The 21,692-nt window shown below is 39.4% G+C and overlaps 1 protein-coding gene across 1 annotated transcript; it reads right to left on the reverse strand.

Moving 5' to 3' along the window:
- Nucleotides 1-22: 22 nt before the first annotated feature.
- On the reverse strand, nucleotides 23-21,112 carry LOC139575917 (vesicular glutamate transporter 2.1-like). Its single transcript, XM_071401355.1, has 12 exons — nucleotides 20,585-21,112; nucleotides 18,562-18,817; nucleotides 17,905-18,023; nucleotides 15,988-16,102; nucleotides 11,976-12,063; nucleotides 11,755-11,841; nucleotides 10,992-11,134; nucleotides 5,919-6,068; nucleotides 5,608-5,740; nucleotides 5,309-5,419; nucleotides 3,628-3,755; nucleotides 23-3,498 (listed from the first exon to the last, which is right to left on the reverse strand). Exons 1-12 carry the CDS (start codon nucleotides 20,656-20,658, stop codon nucleotides 3,157-3,159), a joined length of 1,746 nt encoding a protein of 581 aa, XP_071257456.1. The 5' UTR covers nucleotides 20,659-21,112; the 3' UTR covers nucleotides 23-3,156.
- Nucleotides 21,113-21,692: the final 580 nt, after the last annotated feature.

Genomic DNA, 21,692 nt, shown 5'->3' on the forward strand with positions numbered 1-21,692 from the left:
TTCACACAAATACAGACACAAGTTATGTTTTGTTCATTCCTTTTTTTATAAAATGGATATATAGAGCATTTCATTTTGACATCAACAAATCTCTCCATTGACACAGCAAAATAAGCCATAGAATCACACTGTAACTTCACTCAGAGGCACAAAACAGGAAGAAAGTACTGTTACTTCATGTTATACATCTACCATTTCTGTAAATGTTAGATCACCTTTACAGACAATCTTCACGTCATTGAATATTGCAACAGTGGAAGGGGTATAGGTAGTTAGAGACAGATGGTTGAGGGGGCAATAGGGGTCCAGCCACTGGCAGAACACACATCAATCAAACCAACAGGGTTTAGAGAGAGAGAAAAAACTGAACAATAGCACAACCCTCCAAAACGACCACTGGAAACTGTACAGAACAACAACGGATGCGCAGACACCAACAGGAGTGGAACCATAGAGATATGGAGAAGGACATCATCCATGTCACAGGAATGGCCCAGGTTATCATTCTCTTCTGGTGAGCAGTCCCCTCACAAACTCCTTGCATTATCAGCATGTCAAAGAGCTGTGTGGAGGACTCTAACTACATAGGTTTTATATTTACAAGTACTTGTGTTTGTTCTTTTCTATATTTGATATCACAAAAAACACGACTTGAAACGTAAAAGTAACACTCTAGTTACATATGCTAGTGTTTTACATTTTTCAATGGTTGAGAACAACTGTTACCATGGATTTATTGCTTTGTACACTGAGTATGGTTAGCGCCACCTGGAGAGGCCTACAGAGGCCTTCACTACAATGTCCAGCAATTTCCTTAGTATATAGCCCTCCTGTTCAAACCCAGCTTGACACGTTACCTTTGGTTAATTGTGCAAAGAAATTGACACATTAGTAACAGTTTGAGAGACAAAATACATTTTGTGAAAGAAATATAAAGTAAGAACACTCAGACTACGGCTTTGTTCCATGCATAAATACATTTCCATAAATACATTGTGAAGTGCTGACTTTAGGTATCCACAGACAGACAGTGAAAAGCAGGTTTAGGTCCCTGACACGCTACTGAAACCAATGATGTATATAAACCCTGGATTGCTGATGCTATCTACTGGCCAATGAGAGGCTTTGAAGCCACCGGTCAGCCATATTGGCACTTCCCAGTAGGAGCAGTCCTGCATTGGAATGAATGGAATTCTATAGTATTACAATTAAATGTTTATAGGCCAAAATTACATGTATTTAAGTTTTTTTTGTAATGGGGACAGTAACTTATACTTTTAAGGAAAATATTTGACATGTATTTTTTGGAATGTTTAGCTCACATAATATAATTTAAAAGTATGCATTCAAGTTTCTGTAATAGAATAAACGTGGCAAAAACAAATGTAGGCATTAATAAATGTATTTTTATAGCTTCCAAAATATTTATTTACAATGTGGGGGAGTGCCAAGATGGAGGCGCGGAGGCTTCTAAACAAGGCCCCTGTCAGTCATCTAGTGTATATATAAATCATTGACTGGAACCCAGTATCTCTACACTGGTCATTCCCACTCTATACACACTGGCTAAATCATGTCTTGCTGCTCTTTTGATTGTCTACCTACTCTTTGAGCAATGGTAAACGTTCAATGTGACATATATTACATAGGCAGTAACAGCTATACTGTCATGTTTCTTTATTCAGTAATGCTATAATGTTTTTACAAGTAGATGTAATATGAATCTCAAACACCAACTTGGCTAATTGTCCTCCTGGACTGGTAAGGTATAGTTTTCTTTAACAACATTGTCTATCTGGGTCACTATCCCAGTCTAAAAATGTTCCCTTTTCATTAGCAAAACATATCTCCTGCTGACGGACTGTCTGTACAGTAGATATACTGATTGGCTACTTCTGGGTCGGCTGGCTGGTCTTTCTCTGCATTGCACAGGCCCTTGATAGTGCCGGGCAGCATTTCTTTATATTGTCCATGTGCTCTTATACATCATAGTTATTTTTCTTTAGTCACCTCAAACAAACATTTACCTTTAAACAACAACAAAGCTAATTGAAATGCCTTAAAATGACTTGAATTGACCAGACAATAAGACTGACATAATGATCATAAGAATTACATAACTGAGTTATGAATGTTTGTAACCTCCAAACGTACACTTTTAACAACAGATGTAACATTGTTATAGGCATGAAATCGAGAGCTTGGGACTAGAAGGTTCTATCTGCAAGAAGATGATTCTGAGATAATTGGCTTCAAAGTTCCGAACCCTAATTGGTTTGAATGGTGTCAGCTGTTTTTATCTTGTATTCTTTTGAACTTAACAACTTGAATTGGGGGTATATAGGTAGAGAACATTGAACAGAACAAGGCTATGTTACTAAGTACATTTTGGAAAAAATGCAGATAGAACCGTATAGTCCCAAGCTCTCAAAATGGCACTGTAAACACGTGAGCAACGCTTCGTCATTTTTTTCTTTCATGCATCTTAAGACTTTTACATCAGCTGGCGAAAGTGATATGTCGTTCTTCAAAACATTATTGTATTTTTATGCCTTTTTGTGTTAAAGACACAGTTTTACAAACCAATAATAATAAGAAAATAAAATTATATTGTGCATTAAAAGGACACCCTACTTTCAGTGCAATCAGAAGAGATACTGTACAACCTAAGACATACAGTCTCATTCCTGGTTAAGTCCCCTTTTTACAGTGACATGTTTCTTTTACACTGCAATGGCTGGCTCATGAGGAGTTGTAATAAGAACCAGTTAGGCATGATGATCCAGGAAGCCAGTTAAATCTTGTCTGATCGTACATAACAGGCTTCTCCAGAATGAAGAAGCTCAGATTGATGAGGTGGAAATGGTTCACACTTACACACAATTGCACTCCAAATAAATATATCTATAATTTATATGCATATTACGTTTACAAATAGATCTGCCAATTTGATATGTGTTACATCTCTATAGTAATTTTTTTATTTGCACAATAAAATCATCTTTTTAACTAATTTATATTTTGAAATAATTATTTGAATTTGTGCAAACATACAACAATGAATTGTCATCTTTTTTATTTGGTTTTTGACTTTGTCTAAACTGGTAAACACTACAAAATAAGTCTACCGTTTGATGGTCATTGTGTCTGCTGTCTCTAGGAGTAGGCCTGGTCCTGCCTGTAGCCATACGGCCCTCCCTCTGCCTCTTCCTGGACAAACTCCTCCTTCTTATCCCAGCTGTCAGCCCAGCCCCCGTTCTGCGTAGTGGCACCATACGTTTTGGCCGGACCGCCGCCCAGGGCACCGTAACTCTGGGTGATGTCGCCCGTCTCCTCTGCCAGCTCATCCTCATCGATGAAGCCACACTTCTCATCGCTGGTCAGCTCTGGGTCGGCCCACGGCTGCTTCTCTCCAGAGGCAAAGATGCCATAGAAGATGACTCCCCCATAGTGAACCAGAGCAGCGATGAGGAACACCCACTGCCACTCTTCTCGAGTCTTCATGTGGACAGATGGAATATAAAGTGTTTTATACAAAGTCACAGAGAATTGTAGTTCTATCCGATAATGAATCTACGTTTAACCATAATGTTTTATGGACTTTCCAAGGGTAACAGAATGTCTTACCTTGTTTTTTGTCATGGCACCTACGATCAATGGGCATACCATGCCAGACAGGGTGCCCACACCGTTGGATATGCCCATAAGGATACTGGCATAGCGTGGAGCAATGTCTAAGTGATTGACGTTGAATCCTGATGGAAAGAACGTTCAGAATGAAATATGAAGGTTTGAAGGTTTTCAGTGTGAAGTTACTCTCTACATGACAGATCTCTAAGACAACAATTGATTAGCATTTGATTAAATAAAATCAAGTGGTTATAGTTCTTGTGGTTTAACTGATTTCACTATAACCTAGACCTCGTTTCAATCAAATCGAGTGTAAACCCGCGATGGCCGACATCTGCATAACAACTGTTGTTATGAACTGACAAATAAGTGAGTGGCTGCTGTTGTGTCACAAATCACTCCCTTCCTTAGTATCCCCCACTGCGTTAGAAGTTCAAAACACCAATAGAATGTGTAGGCGAATGCATGTTTTAATGTTAATTTGGATGGGGGGATTCATAGCCTATCAGACAATAAAACATCACGCATTCGAGTGTTTTAACTTGTAACGCGGCTGCATGAACTTCTAATTATAAAGTTGGATTATGAAGTTGGTTGGTTTTGTACTTGCATCCAATGGGAGTGTCCGCAATAAGCTGACGCAAGGAGCCGCTTGTCGATTTGACAGCTATAACACAGTTCCACCTCAGACACCGTCAAAACAACAGATATGTGGGTGTCGGCTAGCGCAGATCTGATAGGCTCTAGGCCTTACGGTCTCTAGAGCTTTCGTTCATTCTTGGTAGGTAATAAAAACCACCATTAGTAATTAACTTTTTTTCTTTAATTAAGACCACATCTCCCTTAATGGAGTACTAGTATGTGGATGTATCAAAACTACTGAAATTTCCCAAACATAATATAAATGTAATGGAAATTAAATTGCTATGAAAACAAAGCACCATGCAGCCATCTTGTTGCAAAGGGAGTAGCTAGCCAGTGAATCTCCTCCCCCACACTGAGTGTCCTCTGTAGCTGCACACAGCCAGCCTGTATGGCAGCTCCTCTGGGACTTGTGCTGAATTATTAAATACTCCAGGAGAAAGCCCAAGAAAAATGAGTAGTAGAAAACCAAGGTCTGCCTTGCGGCCACAAGCTTAAGCTGGAATAGATGTTTGAGAAATGTGAGAAATCGACCCTGTTCCCTTTGTAGCTGGATATTGCTGATTGCACGTCCTTTTTAGACCACATCGGTGGCTGTGGAACGATAAATAGGCAAGTTAGTTTTTCATCATTAATCTTGTTCTGGAGGCAGCTCTGCAGAGTGGTCACTAGCTGGCAAGGCCACAAAGTCATAAAATCTGATTTTAAACCTAACCCTAGCCACACTGCTAACCCTAATGCCTAACCTTAAATTAAGACCAAAAGGCTACGTTTTGTTTTCTTGAATTTTGACGATATAGCCAATTTAGATTTTTCAGCTGGCCCATCTAGAGGAAATCACTCAGTGCTGCTTCCATGGCAAGATTCATGACAATAAACATCAACCTGCAATAAATAGTGGCCATTCTAGACAGAATCTACGGTGTAGTTGGTAGATTTGTTCTCTGTCTACAAATAGTGAAGGAGGAGTCTCATACAGGCAGCTGTGATCTATACTGGCAGACTCTCTGATACCACGTGTTTAACAGACACTGACCTGATATGGCAAATCCACTGAAGCCCACAGCAAGGACCAGGAAGGAAATAGCCACCCCTTTGGTGTGGGAAAATCCCACTACCAGCAGCAGCGTAGCCTCCATGCCAAACCCTGCAGAGACAGACAGTCACACACATGCTACAGTAACCCAGGGGCTATGGGCCATCACAGTTGCAATTTAATTACAGTCACAAACAGAATTGCTTTGCTACAGTCATTGTATCACTATCATACAGATTATGTAAAAGCAGTACACATTTGATATAATTGTGCATGGTGTGCCAAAGGGGTTCTCTCACCTCCACAGTTCATGATCTTCCTGACTGTAGTGGTAGACAGGATGTTCCTGCTGCGTAGGTAGTCAGCCAACTGCCCTCCGATGGGCACAATGATTGTCATCACCAAGTGGGGCAGGGCAGACACCATGCCAACCTGAGGACAGGAACAGTTGCAATCAACATCCACATAGAGGTATTAAAAGATATTAAAGTCAGTTAGAGCCTAGCACAACATTTTCACACATCCCTCACCTAGGCCTCGAGTACCATACCCCAGCAACACTGTTTGGCTAGGCTGGTGCCCTATCCTGGGAACGCTCCACTGGTCTCACCTTGCTTATCTCAAACCCAAACACCTCCTCAAAGTAGGCCGGCTGACTGATAAGCAGTAGGTAGAAGGTCCAGCTTCTGCAGAAGTTGGCCACGATGATTGCATAGACAGGCATGGAGGTGAAGAACTTTTTCCAAGGGGTCTTAAATTTCTACAATGGAGCAAAAGGGAGGAAAATACATGAGTTACCGGTGAAAGGGTAGCAGCAGTGAGAAAGAGAGAAACACATACATGCATGCAGCCTATAGAGAGTGCCTGTCTGCACATTCTGCAAGATTTATTGTATATTTGAAACAATTTAAAAGTAGGCTAAATGCTACAGCCCACACTTCTATGCAAAAGATGAATTGTTGTTCAATATTTAGTTTATCATTAGATTATTGGGTTTCTATGTCCTGCCTTCCTATAGGCTCTGAGATTAAATAGGCTATGATGTTACGCTCCTATCACACAGCAATACTGTAGCTACCCATACTGTCAAATATTTTACATAAGCTACTGGTCTAATTACTGTGTTGGCAAAATCTTCTAATCTTTTGCAGTAATGTATGCTTTAGCTGGCAAAAGAACTGTCAGTTTCTGAAAGAGAAAACAATGGCAAATTGTTGTTAACCTGTCAGCAGAAAGTTTGAATTCAACAATGTTTTGCATAGACTTTTCCACAATCCTATTTATGATGGTCTACCCGCGAATTCTGAAACATTGTCTACTCTAAAAAAAAAAAAATCTATTACAGTACATCAGCCTGGCCTCAGAGCCATACGGAATATACTTCACGTATTTCTGAGCACCTCCAAGACGTACTGTATCATACCTACTAATGGTCTAGTTACTTCGGACATAAGCGAAAGTAGGGAGGTTGGTCGGGGAGGAATGATGGGCCAAAACAGTTCGGAACAGTTTGTGCATACAGTTGAAGTCAAAAGTTTACTTACACTGAGGTTGGAGTCATTAAAACTTGTTTTTCAACCACTCCACAAATTTCTTGTTAACAAACTATAGTTTTGGCAAGTCGGTTAGGACATCTACTTTGTGCATGACACAAGTAATTTTCACAACCATTGTTTACAGACAGATTATTTCACTTATAATGCACTGTAACACAATTACAGTGGATCAGAAGATTACATACACTAAGTTGACTGTGCCCTTAAACTGCTTGGAAAAATCCAGAAAATGATGTCATGGCTTTAGAAGCTTCTGATAGGCTAATTAACATCATTTGAGTCAATTGGAGGTGTACCTGTGGATGTATTTCAAGGACTACCTTCAAACTCAGTGCCTCTTTGCTTGACATCATTGGAAAATCAAAATAAATCAGCCAAGACCTCAGAAAAAAATTGTAGACCTCCACAAGTCTGGTTCATCCTTGGAAGCAATTTCCAAATGCCTGACGGTACCACATTCATCTGTACAAACAATAATACGCAAGTATAAACACCATGGGACCACGCAGCCGTCATACCGCTCAGGAAGGAGAAGCGTTCTGTCTCCTAGAGATTAACGTATTTTGGTGGGAAAAGTGCAAATCGATCCCAGAACAACATCAAAGGACCTTGTGAAGATGCTGGAGGAAACAGGTACAAAAGTATCTATATCCACAGTAAAACGAGTCCTATATCGACATAACCTGAAAGGCCACTCAGCAAGGAAGAAGCCACTGCTCCAAAACCGCCATAAAAAAAGCCAGACTACGGTTTGCAACTACACATGGGGACAAAGATCGTACTTTTTGGAGCAATGTCCTCTGGTCTGATGAAACAAAAATAGAACTGTTTGGCCATAATGACCATCGTTATGATTGGAGGAAAAAGGGGGAGGCTTGAAAGCCGAAGAACACCATCCCAACCGTGAAGCACGGGGGTGGCAGCATCGTGTTGTGGGAGTGCTTTGGTGCAGGAGGGACTGGTGCACTTCACAAAATAGATGGCATCATGAGGAACAAAATTATGTGGATATGTGTCACGACTTCTGCCGAAGTTGTTGCCTCTCCTTGTTCGGGCGGTGTTCGGCGGTCGACGTCACCGGTCTTCTAGCCATCATTGATCCATTTTTCATTTTCCATTGGTTTTGTCTTGTCTTCCTACACACCTGGTTTCAATCCCATTCATTACCTGTTGTGTATTTAACCCTCTGTTTCCCCTCATGTCTTTGTCTGAGATTGTTTTTATGTCAGTGTTGTATATTTCTGTATAGGTGTGCGACGGGTCCTCGTACCCACTTTTGTTTTGATGTACATTTAGTGTTTGGAGTATGTTTAGTGGACTTCTATTAAAAAGACTCCATTTGACTCTCCTGCGCCTGACTTCCCTGCCACCTATACACACGACTCTGACAATATGTTGAAGCAACATCTCAAGACATCGGTCAGGAAGTTAAAGCTTGGTCGCAAATGGGTCTTCCAAATGGACAATGACCCCAAGCATACTTTCAAAGTTGTGGCAAAATGGCTTAAGGACAACAAAGTCAAGGTATTGGAGTGGCCATCACAAAGCCCAATCCTATAGAAAATTTGTGGGCAGAACTGAAAAAGCATGTGTGAGCAAGGAGGCCTACAAACCTGACTCAGTTACACCAGCTCTGTCAGGAGGAATGGGCCAAAATTCACCCAACTTATTGTGGGAAGCTTGTGGAAGGCTACCCAAAACATTTGACCCAAGTTCAACAATTTAAAAGCAATGCTACCAAATACTAATTGAGTGTATGTAAACTTCTGACCCACTGGGAATGTGATGAAATAAATAAATGATGAAATAAATTATTCTCTCTACTATTATTGACATTTCACATTCTTAAAATAAAGTGGTGATCCTAACTGACATAAGACAATGAATTTTTACTAGGATTAAATGTCAGGAATTGTGAAAAACTGAGTTTAAATGTATTTGGCTAAGGTGTATGTAAACTTCCGTCTTCAACTGTATAATATGATGACATTTTGTGACTTTTTTCTTTGTTGTGGACTGGCAAGGGTTTTTTCGGCTATTCAGGCACACAAAACATTTTCTCCAGGCAAGCGAAAGTTGGAAGCCGAAGTGCCTGTTGTCATTCAACGAGAGACGACTCGTCCTCATGCAAAAAAATACTACACCAAACATCCTAGTCAGACGCAAAATTGCACAGCTATGAAAATAAATGACAGATTTTTTGAGTTATTTTAGATTAATTCTGATTATTTTGAGGATGCGTATACATCTCCAAATGCACAAATATTACTATTGATGCTTTTTCTCGTTTTTCAAACGAAGGACTATTAAAGGAGTATGTAAGCACACTCGTTCGGTTAGCCTAGCCGAGCTTGGAAGCATGCTGATGCCTTAATCCGCGACAGACTAGCAATCCAAAAATTGCATGTTCAAATCGCGTCAGGGACAACTCTTGTATTTTAGCTAACCCTTCTCCTAACCCTTATTCTAAACTTAACCCAATCCACCTAACCTGCTACATAAATTCACGTAAACTTTGTCATTTTAGTTCTCCTAATTTTTTGACGTTAGTTCCCCTAACCGCCAACATAAATTCTCTCTATAATTCTCCTTTGTTGTTATGGTGCAACAAGCAACCTTGTCTCAGATCAAGAAGTACAATACTATGCATCATCCAAGATATATGATAAGTTACATCATCCAATTCGTATGCTATTGTACGACTGGGTAAAATGTATGATACTATACATCCTCTAATTCATAGAATATTGCACGACCGCTATTCCATTCATAATGTAACCTAAACTCCTGAGACCCAGCAATTAATTGTTGTACTTTTTAGTGGACATCAGTTCTTGGTCCGTATCTCTAAGGCCATACAAGCCACTGTATTAAGTCCTGTTGTCCCTTTGAGAGGACATGATGGGCTTTTCAATGATATCACATGTGGGGGTGTGACCTTGACAACTTCCTGGTTCTTTCAAAAAATGGCTGCTGTCCAAAATGTGCACAGTTTATGGTAATTTGAAAAGAAGTGTGTGTAATTATTAATGATCATTTTTAATGATCAAATTGTTTCTAGTATGTGGATTTCGCAGGAATAGTTAAGTGAGTTGTCAGGACATTAAATAAGAGCTAAATAAGAGTTTATAATAAATGTGCTCTGTAGTGGACACCCACATGCCGCATCTATGTTTTTCATCTACCGTACCATTGACTGTAATGTCAATTTTGTAATATTTACATCCTAATGACCGATACAGGGGACAATTTTGCACATACAATAAAATATAAATAACCATATTTTTGGACCCCAAACATTTTTCCCGGGTCGCAGGAGGCTAATGTAACGTAACATACCATACTAAATTGAGTGTCAGAGTGTCAGAGATTGCCCTGAGACTACGTGTTGTACTTACAGTAACCATCATAGGCCTACTTCAATGTAAAAGATTGACTGTTTACCTGTTAAATTCGACTATATATTATAGACTGTGCTGCTTATGGGATTGCAAAACTTGAAATATATATAGCCTATCTATTTACTAGGTTACAAGGTCCACTTAAATGAGAGATACGCATTGTAAGAATATGAACCCGTCACGGCTAGAAATGGTGAGGAATTTATTCTGCAATGGTTATGAAAATAAAATAAACAGGAAAAGAGTCCTATGTTAGATTAAAAAAATTAAACACAGATTTTCCATCCACTAGCAGAGATGTGCATCCTCATGGTCTAAAGTTTACCGATAGGTTAGCACATTGTCACAAGGTATATTTTTTATAAATGTCAACCTTTTTTGGCGCTTGCACATTTTGTGGTATAGTTTGGACGTACTCGCAGTTTATGCATGAGGCCTCAGGGGAGCAGAGATCAAAACAAGCCTGAGTAGGAAGTGGGGCATCATCTCCCAATTTAATATCATAGGAATCGATTTGAGGAGAAGCGGACTTTGAAGACTTTGAGAACTCTGGCCTAATATCACTCAGAAAATGTAATGGCCTACTGAAAAACTTTGTCAAACTTTCACACAGATTTGGATTATTTCACTGAAACAGAGAAGCAGGGCATGAGGTTAGTTGAGTGAAAGTTGTTTGAAACCCTTCAAACAACTTTTATTCAACCAACCTCAAGCCCTGTCCCTCACCTCAGCAGGGCCCATGAGCTTGGCACTCTCCCCGATGCTCTCCTCTATGTAGACTCGTTCCTCCTGGGTGATGGTAGGGTGCACAGCAGGACTTTCATACGACACAAGGATCCAGAACGCATACCAGAAGATCCCAAAGCACCCTGCACAATGATATTGGGATTGTTACACAGGATAAATAAAATATGGGTGGTGGATTATGTATATCTTCTAGTCATTAGGGAACCAAGCAGCAAAGCTACAGAAACCCTATTGTAAATGTGTTTTAATTGTATCATTGTTGTATGTGAACATGTGAAAAGCTTAGATTGGCCTATACGATAACATCAAATTCATAAAAGGCAGTCTGATCTTTCAGAAATCCCCCATAGACTAAACCCCGGACAGAAAGGCCAAATTCATCTAGTCCAGGGTGAGATGGAAAATTATTGGAGAACAGTCCCACAAAAACAATGGGAAGAAATCAATGGTCTGGATGTCTGAAAACATCAGCAACCAGCTTTAAAATGTTCTGAAGATGATGTACTATGCGCAACATATTTTCAAATAGGTTGTTGGTTAGAATGTGAATAAATTATTTAAAAAACTATTTGATTGCTATATAAAAATAATAAAAGTTGAAAACTCTATATATGCTCCCAACAATTGAGTGGGTAAACTTAACCAACGTTTTGGCACACAGTGCCTTCTTCAGGATGGGTGTGCATCAGCTCATGCTTTTTACATTTGGAAGCTATAACATCGCCATGGAACTCTATCTTACCATAGAGATAGAACACAGAGGACCAGCCTGAGTACTGCACCAGGATCCCTGCTAGAGGCATGGCTATGACAGCACCAGCATAGGAACCTGTAAGAGGAAATGGTAGAGAGGAGGAAGAGAAGAAAAAATAAATCTAAATAGACAAAGGAAGTACAACTACTGTACCTCTTGCTTCACTACCATAGTGTGACAGATAAGATACTATTGAAAATAATATTTACCACAGAAGGAGGTGGTGGCCAGGCGACTCCTCTCCAGAGGAGGAGCCCACTTACTCCAGATCCCATGGCAGGCTGGGTAGGTCACTCCCTGGGTAGGTCACACACACCACAGAACCATGAGCAACTAAGAGTAGGTAACTGGTTTAAAGTAAATCATACTGCTGCTATTATCATTAAATTATAATGAATAAGATGGCCAGACAATTCTGATCATCCTGCTCCTTATGGCAATAGCAATGGATTCTAGCAACACTGCTTAACATTTAGTATTTAACATTTTATTAGGATCCCCATTAGCTACTGCTAAAGCAGCAGCTACTCTTCCTGGAGTCCACACAAAACATAAAACATGACATAATACATGTACGTCACAAGACAGAACTACATACACTGTAAATAAGTCTACATGCTTTCATACATTTATGCCTTCATAATCATGCAATTCATAGACTACTGAATGCAGGTTAAACACACGACAATGCAAATACAATAACAAGGAGGTGCGTTGCAAATAGGCTGACACTTTTCACTAAATTCCCCTGATGTGAATAAAGCTACCTTGTTTCTATAGTTACCGCCCTTAATAATTTATATCCAGTGTGCAAAGCTGACATCAAGGCAAAGAGTGGCTACTTTGAAGAATCAAAAATATATTTTGATTTGTTGAACACTTTTTTTGTTACTACATTATTCTATATGTGTTATTTCATCATTTTGATGTCTTCACTATTATTCTGCAATGTAGAAAATTGTACAAATAAAGAAAAACCCTTGAATGAGTAGGTGTGTCTTTTGACTGGTACTGTATGTCATTTTTGGCACATATACCTGATAGGTGCAGTTTTACAGGGTCATCCAGTAGTACGGCGTGCCTGGAGCAAATTAGGGTTAAGTGCCTGACTCAAGGGCACATTGACACCTTGTCGGCTCGGGTATTTGAACCAGCGACCAATCAGTTACTGGCCCAAAGCTCTAACCGATAGGCTACCTTTCCTGGGCTAACATGTAATCTCTTAAACTTGTAGGCATTTTGTTACAATTACCACCCCTATGGGTTTCATTAGGTAAAATTAAAAATGTATGAACATGAAATAACCACCCACTGGGCACAGACGTCAATTCAACGTTGATTCAACCAGTGTGTGCCCAGTGGGCAGGCCTTGAATCTTGAGCCTTGTTACAGTCTATCGCCCTTAATGGGTTAGCTAAAATATAGCGTACAGTGTTACAGTACCACCCACTATTGGATTAATTTGGTAAAATGCAACATTCATTTGTCATCTTAACCTTGTCTTCTAATCTTTCTTCACATGTCCTTCAAATACTTCACCCATTTTGGCCCAACTGATTAATATATATAAAAAATTAAAATTAAAAACATGAGATTGCACACAACCATTTTAAAGACTAAATGTAGGAAACGGTGTTATTCAAATAGATGGTTTCACAGAATAATGGGAGAAATTGTAAACATAAGACATACTGATAATAGATTTGCCTGCACTGACCTGACAATCACAAGAGATGATACTACTAGATATGAGCTGCCATGGTTGTAAATCAAATATGATCACAAACAAAAACCAACATACTCTCTTCATTGCCTTTTTGATTAACATTAATAAGAGACGCAGTGCTCTGAGCAAACTGATGAGCCTCTCATAACACTGACAATGCTGCTGCCATTAAATGTTCATTAGCTGCTAATTGGAACAGAGTGTGCTATTTGCAAATGCAATCTGCATGGACATGCTAGGAGGAGATTTATCCTAGCTATCCACTGGACTGATCTAAGATCACTATATATGAATCACTTTTAGGTCCTCCTGTAAGCTCATGGAATGTATGCCACGTCCAACTTAATTAATGTCGCTCTTTTTACTGAATATACTCAAAACACTGAAGCCTTTCCTTACAGAGACAAAAACAAGACATAACCAGATTAGCCTTTGTCACATGATGGCTCATTCAAATCAAGGACCCATTGGGCACAGACGTCAATTCAATGTCTATTCTACGTTGGTTCAACGTCATTTCATTGAAATGACGTGGAAACAACATTGATTCAACCAGTGTGTGCCCAGATGGGAGCTACTGGCCCAGTCTCACCTCAGCCATCAATGCCAAACACGTAGATGTGCTGTTGTTATTGAATTACACCATTCATTATCACAAGACATTAATTTGAACCCTATGTCTATCACTCACAGCCAACGCAGCCTATAGCCAATTATTTTAATAGAATTATTACACTGAAAGTAGTTAGTCAGGTCTGTGAGAATAAATATACATTTCCATTCTCTGCAAGATAATGAACAATAAAGTATTATTCTAAAATTCCATCAATGGTGTTCAAAATGATTCTCAATGGTTGTCTCTGCTGCCAGGATTGTGTATCTGTTTCAGTGGTGTAAAGTACATAAGTAAAAATACTTTAAAGTACTACTTAAGTAATTTTTTGGGGTATCTGTACTTTACTATTTATATTTTTGACAACTTTTACTTTTACTTATCTACTTTCAGTTTTACTTGAGTTGTTTTTTATATTAAGGTATCTTTACTTTTACTCAAGTATGACATTTGAGTACTTTTTCCACATCTGATCGGTTTAGCTGGATGTGTTTTATTATGACACTGTGAATGTAGCCTGCCCTTCAGTATCAACATGGCATCATGTTTTACTGTACAAGGCAGCCACTGCCAACATCTCATGTTTCAATATGACTACTGGACAGTGGATTCATGAGCTGCTGATGTTTCAGCACATTGTCTTTGGGAATATGATTCTGGCTAGACCAGCATTTTCCTAACTGTGGCGTTACTACCAGAGAGCAGAGCAGATATGTTTCAGCAGGTTTATTGGTTTATTCGGATCCCTATTAGCTTTTGCCAAAGCAGCAGCTATTCTTCCTGGGGCCCACACAAAAACATAAAACATGTCAAGTAACAACCCACTGGGCACACACTGGTTGAATCAACGTTGTTTCCACATCATTATTTCAATGAAATTACACTGAACCAATGTAGAATCGATGTTAATTTGCCGTCTGTGCCCAGTGGGAAAACACTGATACACTGATAGACAAGAACAGTTACACAAATGTAAAATACAAAGATATACAAACAATACAACTAAAGAATAATGTGTGTGTAGATTGTGTGTGTTAGAGTGTGTGTGTGTGTGTGTGTGTGTGTGTGTGTGTGTGTGTGTGTGTGTGTGTGTGTGTGTGTGTGTGTGTGTGTGTGTGTGTGTGTGTGTGTGTGTGTGTGTGTGTCATGAGATGTTATTTTATCAATTTTTTTAAGGTAATTTTGCTGTTTGCTTGAGTAATTGGAGATGGAAGGGAGTTCCATGCGATCATGGCTCTGTATAATACTGTGCTTTGCCGGCATTTCGTTTGGACTTGGGGACTGTGAAGAGACCCCTGGTGGCATGTCTTGTGGGGTATGTATTGTGTCTGAGCTGTATGTTATTTGATTATGCAGACAATCTGGAATTTTCATCACAGTAATATTTTTCATAAAAACTAGAAGACAAGCAGTTAATCTCTCATCAACCGTCAACCAGGACAGACTGATGTGCAGTTAAGGGCAAGGCGTGCAGCTCTGTTTTGAGCAAGCTGCAGCTTTTCTAGGTCTTTCTTAGCTGCACCTGACCATATTACCGGACAGTAATCAAGATGGGACAAAACCAGAACAACTACAGTTAATTTTTGTGTAAAAAACGCAGAACATATTTTTAGAACAGACAGGGGAGAGGACTCTCCCACAACAAATACCCAGCTGCAGATCAATACAACAGTCTCACATTTCCCCAGGGTGAATTCTGTCTGTTGTACTGCCTCTATTCCATTGCCTCTGATATACTGTAGCCTAATCATAATTGAAATGCCACAAAGGAAAACTGGCTATTTTTAAAAACTGTGCTATTGACTATGCAATCTCAATTAAAATGTGCATATAAAAAAATTGCTCTCCAGAAATGTGACTTTTTAATTAAAAAAGTCCTTACCTCCACCAGCCCTTGCAATACTCTCACAAAGATGACCAGTCCATAATGCGTCCGTGCCGCGGAGGGGATTAACATATTGAGCGTCGAGGTAAGGAAAATGGCTAGACCGAAAACCCTAAATGAAACAGAAATATATACATTTGCACATATCGTATGTCGTTTATCATTTTGATAAACAATGTATCCAGTAGGCCTAGTGATTTATTTAAGCTGTATTTATGTATTGGCCAATTTATTCTTCAAAGGCCTCTCATCGACTTGATGTTTAATTTATTAATCTCAGATTTTTTTATGGCCATCCGGGCTAAATTCAGCAGGGACCCATCGAACATATCACATTCCACACTCATTTACTGGCTTACTATCGAAATGGAGTTAGTGCTATTCAAATAGGCTATTCAATGTAATTTCTCTATCCCATTTTCTAATGGTTACATAAGGCCTATATTCGGCCTGCTGTTCTTATTCTAATCAAATGGCCAATCTTACATTCAATATATATATATATATATATATATATATATATATTATATATATATATATATATATATATACATACGATTTTTTCATGTCAAGCATTGGCTAGTGCACCGTTAACTTTTCAATTTACGTTTGATAGCAATAATTAAATTGGAGAAAGAAATTAAAGCGTGATGACAGGGAGTGCCGACAGCAGACGACATTGGTTTCAGCGCAGCTGAGCCAGTGGAGGCAATCGCTAATGAATAACACGAAACATGGTATTTTTTAAATTTTTGTCACGTCTTGTAAACACCCGGAGACCCCGCCTCCCACCCGCACGCGGGGGGCAACTCTAATCCGATTGAGGCAACTCTCTGGCACGAGACAGGTTGATTCGATTACATCTCAATGTCAATCAAGAAAGCATATAGACAATAAACATGTTATACATTAAACTAGATTATACAAATGTAATACATCGTATATATTTAAATAGCCCGCTCAACAAATAGTAATATTGTATATACTCAACCAAATTGATAGTTTTTCTTCATGTATATTCAGGGTATAAATTGCGATCACCAAATTATTATGGGCACTACTATGATGAACTGTGGTCCAAAGATCCACTAAATATAAAGTAATTAAACCTAGATTTCCTATTATAATATCCTATATTTAATGCTGCTCAGGCCTCGTGTAGGCTAGGCCTAAACGTTATTTATAAGCCATGTTTAGTGTGCACAGTGCATATGAGCGTGAGTAAGCCTTCGGCGACGAGGACCGGGCTGGTCGCCATGCCCCCAGAATGCAGCAAATTAGACACGGCTCCCCCCGGAGACCTCATTAACAGGTGGCAGAAAGCCCTGTGGACCGGAGCGACACCGTCAAATCTCAATAGCACTGCCAGCGTCGGCGGCTGAGTCGCTCCCTCCCAAATTAATTCCCCATTAATGGCCTTCTCCATTGCAGTCACAGTGGTTACTATGCCTACTGTCTGCTAAACCTTGTGTCACAATACAGGCCTGCAAATCCTCCCTCTCATTTACAATAAAGGCCGAATTGTCGTAAAGATTTGAAACATCCAAGTAAACCCTTGTGGGATGCCATTGTGTCTGCAACATTTTCAGACCATTAAAATGTTGATTCTGTTAGAAAATTGTTTATCACAAAATGTATTCTGACGGGAAAAGGTGTGATAATAATACGTTGAAAACCGATAGTATATCCAGGCTTCAGTAGCCAACATCCACGTCATCATCACAGTTGCTCGGGTACATCTCTTCATGACCAAAAGAAATCAGACCTATTTTCATTTTTTTCTTGAGGGTCGTTCATTTCATAGAGATGGATTTTAGTAACCAATTGAATCATAAGGAATAAATCCCATTTGAGACTGTGAGAAGGAATGATAACTTTTGTAAAAACTAAATCAAAAAAATAATGTAGGCCTACCTGTTAGCTGCCAGTCTCGAGCATATGTACCCTCCCGGGATCTGCGTCACTATATAGCCCCAGAAAAACGAACCATGGATCATACCGACTGTCTCTGGGTCCCAGTTGAACTTCGCTTTCTTTCCAGTGAAATAAAAACAAAGACAACAATACAAACCATAAAAAATCGATGAAACATAATAAATCCTCTTCACATGTATAATTTCATTATAATTCAATACAATAATTAACAAAACGTATAATACCGTATAATAACCGTAATAACCAAAGCATAAGGCTCTCATATCATAACAGTAAATAAGCATATAGTGACTAGCAGAAATGTGAGCTATAATCACTACTATCATATACGGTACCCAATTCCGATGTGTAGGACACACAGGCTAAATGCTGTGTTATTATGGGATACAATAGTTTATGGTTGTGGCATACCTATTATGGCTGCACTGAAAAATAATTAGATAATCTCGCTAGAAAACCAATACATTAAGGGAAATGTTCTGTATCTGCCTTTGCCTATTTTTTATTTTCAATATAAGGTCAGGTCAAGTGTGAGAAGATTAGGAGACCTCCAACATCTGGACTATTTTTAGGGTCGACAAATTAGGGATGGCGGTGACACGATGTTGACGTCAGTAAAGTGTGCACCACACACACCTCTGTGATGATGATCTTCCCATCTTTGTGAATAGTGCTGTTGTTGACCATTCCCACGATGGCCACGCCCAGATTGCATCGGATGCCGAAGGAGATACAGAAGCCTAGACCGCTCATGATGGCGATGATGTATCGACGGGGCAGCCCAAAACATGTGCAGTCGCACAGAGGTGCTTTCTTCTCCTGGGCCTCAGAGGGCCTGCCGTCCTCTGTTAGTTCGATAACTTCACCAGTTCCCTGTCGCTTCTCCATCACCCTTCAAACAGCCAGATAAAAAGTCATCAAATTTCCTCGGTTAATCAGCCTCAAATTAATAGATTAGCCTACGTTTGATATTTGAATGTTATGAAATATAAAGGCATTTTAGTGTAGCAAAAATTCAGGCCTGCAATTAAGTTAAATGATAGACCTACATGCCTATATATTATAGCCTGCAGCCTTCAAAATATGGCCTGCATCATGTCCAATAATAGTCTTTAAAATTTAGAAGTTTTTGAAAATAAGGAAGAAGACTGATTTCTATTTTAAAACCATCTTCTTTGGATAGCGTACTGAAACATCATTTTATTAGGTCATCTAGGTCTGCATTACATATCTATGCCTATTCAATCCGTTGTTTTATGAGGATAGTGTATTCGCCCCAACGACTGGGGGCGCTATTTGATGAATGATAACCAACATGATTCAGAACATGATAACTAACATGATCCAGAAAATGTTTTAGTTTTTTCATTAAACGAAAAGTCTACTTTAGCAAGGTAATTGAGCAACTATTAATAGAAAATAGTGCTGTATGTTAGCGGCACCAGGTTCAATCTCATCGAATGCCAAAAAAAGCATCGTAGATTGGAGCAAGAAGCGAATGAAGATGCCTCCACCGCATTGCAGCAACCGCTCACCTTCACCCTCATTTGCATTCACGGTTTGGGCAGTTGCTCATCTCTCCAGGCAAACATTCACGCTGCGGTTTCAAATGCATTTATGACCATATGCACAATTCATTCGTTTGCCAAATAAAGCTTAGCCTACAGTTACAGTATTAGGCCTATACCTAAAAAAAATGATGTGAAATCGGCATAAGGAAAAAATTATAAGAACTCTATCTTATTCACAACGGCACTGTAACAATGACGAATGCTAATTATGCACTCCTGTTTAGAAAATACATTTGGAATATCAAAACTACTGCACATAATGTGTAATTTACATGAACTACATTAAGGTGATCATTTCGTTATGCCGAACGAAAAATACATATTTTTTACGCAATAACATGTAACTGTTATTTCATACAGACTAAGTTTAAAGTGGGATTTGGAATCCAAATAGGCCTATCGAAGGAAGCAACAATGAATCGAAAAAAAATTCTAACCAAAACGAAATCTATTCATTTAGAGCTTCAACAATACATTTATTGACAGTATGCTGCAACTACAAGCATCAGAATATATGTCTGAATGAAGGCCTTGCCACTTAGCAAGACAAATCAGTTAGACGTTTAGACTAGTAATAAATCGATACCCATCCCGTAAATAATGAAATAGATACCCTCCCACAACTACAGGAAGTTTTCTGTAAAATATTTAAAATATTACAGGGACGCAGTCACAAGCCAGTTGCAAACGAAGATAACACTCCGTGGATTTTTTAAAATCTAATCGCATACATACTAGGCTAGTTCACGGCAAATGCTTTTCATAGCTATCTGTTTAATGCGTGAATGTATTAGTGACTTTTTCCACATGCATCAAGGTCCTTCCTGTGCTTTCACGAGGTTATACAGAATTGCATAATTTTCCCACTACGTCTATTAGAGGCGTGACCATGACTGCAAGCTGTTTGAGATAAAAGTAAAACACTTCTCGGCATAGGATAGGAACGTACAGTAAGTAGTCTACTACCATTACACCACCATATTACACCACCATATTGTAGGCCTATCACTTGAAAATACAGAAATCATAACCAGCCCTATGTTTAAACATGGGCTAGCCTGCATATAAAACAGAATTTCAACACCTACTTGTACATCTGCCCCAGGGTCTTCGCCCCAAATTCCTTTATCCCCTCTTTGGCTCTCATCTTGACGGACTCCATATCCAAATGTAATGTTTTTCTCAAAAATGTCTATTGTTTAAGCTTCATGTTACGGTACAATGTGACCGAACAAACCGGTGAAGCAAGCGATGTATATGATTATTTGATAAGAAAAACAGACAAGATCTGTAGCCTATCACGCGTCGATCGCTGTAAAACGCCTACATATGAGAGAAATCAGATGAGCTCTGATTCCCCATTCACCATTATAAACTCATCGTTCGCCTCACGTACAAGTGCATGCAATGCCATCGTAATGAAAATCTACAGATAATTCATAAAGCGAACGAAAGAGAAAAACGTTAGAAGCGTCTACGGTGATAACCATATCATTTTAAACAAAAAAAACAATCAGTAAAAGCGGGAACTAGCGGTGTGTGGAGTTGCTTCTATAAACCACAGAGCTGGGCTTGCGCGTCTCATGTGGAGACCGCCAGCTTTTCTGACGTCGCGAGAACCTCTGGCTGTTCAGCACCAAGGTCAGCGACAGCCTCGTGCACACTATCTGCGCGTGGTGCACGCCGCATCCCCATTACTGATCACCAGAGCGATATTCAATATAGCCTACTGTCCTGAAAGCTATTGTTGTTATACTGTAATCGACTGATTTAGGGAGTGGTTCAGGCTGGAATAAGAAAGGATGGTTTGATTGCATTTGGAAATCATAACCTTACAAAGTGTGAGGGCAATGCATGGTGACATTACAAACGCAAGTCATTTCCAGTTTTACAACCTTTCCCAATGTTTGTTTTTATACCAGACATGAAGTCTACATGTAGCCTACATAAAATACTGTCTTAGCCTCCGGAGGGCGGTGCTATGGAAACCAGACGAGGGCTTGATTCCCTTCGTATGAGCTCTCGTGAAAACAGGAATTCATCAATAATTTAGGCATCCCCCACACATACACTTTCACCCACCTCTCTCTCTCGCTTGCTCACACACACACACACACACACACACACACACACACACACACACACACACACACACACACACACACACACACACACACACACACACACACACACCAC

This window comes from Salvelinus alpinus, chromosome 5 (genome assembly GCF_045679555.1).
Source record: "Salvelinus alpinus chromosome 5, SLU_Salpinus.1, whole genome shotgun sequence".
Taxonomy (NCBI): Eukaryota; Metazoa; Chordata; class Actinopteri; order Salmoniformes; family Salmonidae; genus Salvelinus; species Salvelinus alpinus.

What these genes read in the sequence shown, in the direction of transcription:
- LOC139575917 (XM_071401355.1), bottom strand. Translation starts at nt 20,658, where the DNA reads ATGGAGTCCGTCAAGATGAGAGCCAAAGAGGGGATAAAGGAATTTGGG. An exon ending in CTCTGTGTTCTATCTCTATG is followed by an intron (nt 11,135 to 11,754) that starts GTAAGATAGAGT and finishes ATCATTGTGCAG; the next exon opens with GGTGCTTTGGGATCTTCTGG. An exon ending in TTGGGTTTGAGATAAGCAAG is followed by an intron (nt 5,741 to 5,918) that starts GTGAGACCAGTG and finishes TCCTGTCCTCAG; the next exon opens with GTTGGCATGGTGTCTGCCCT.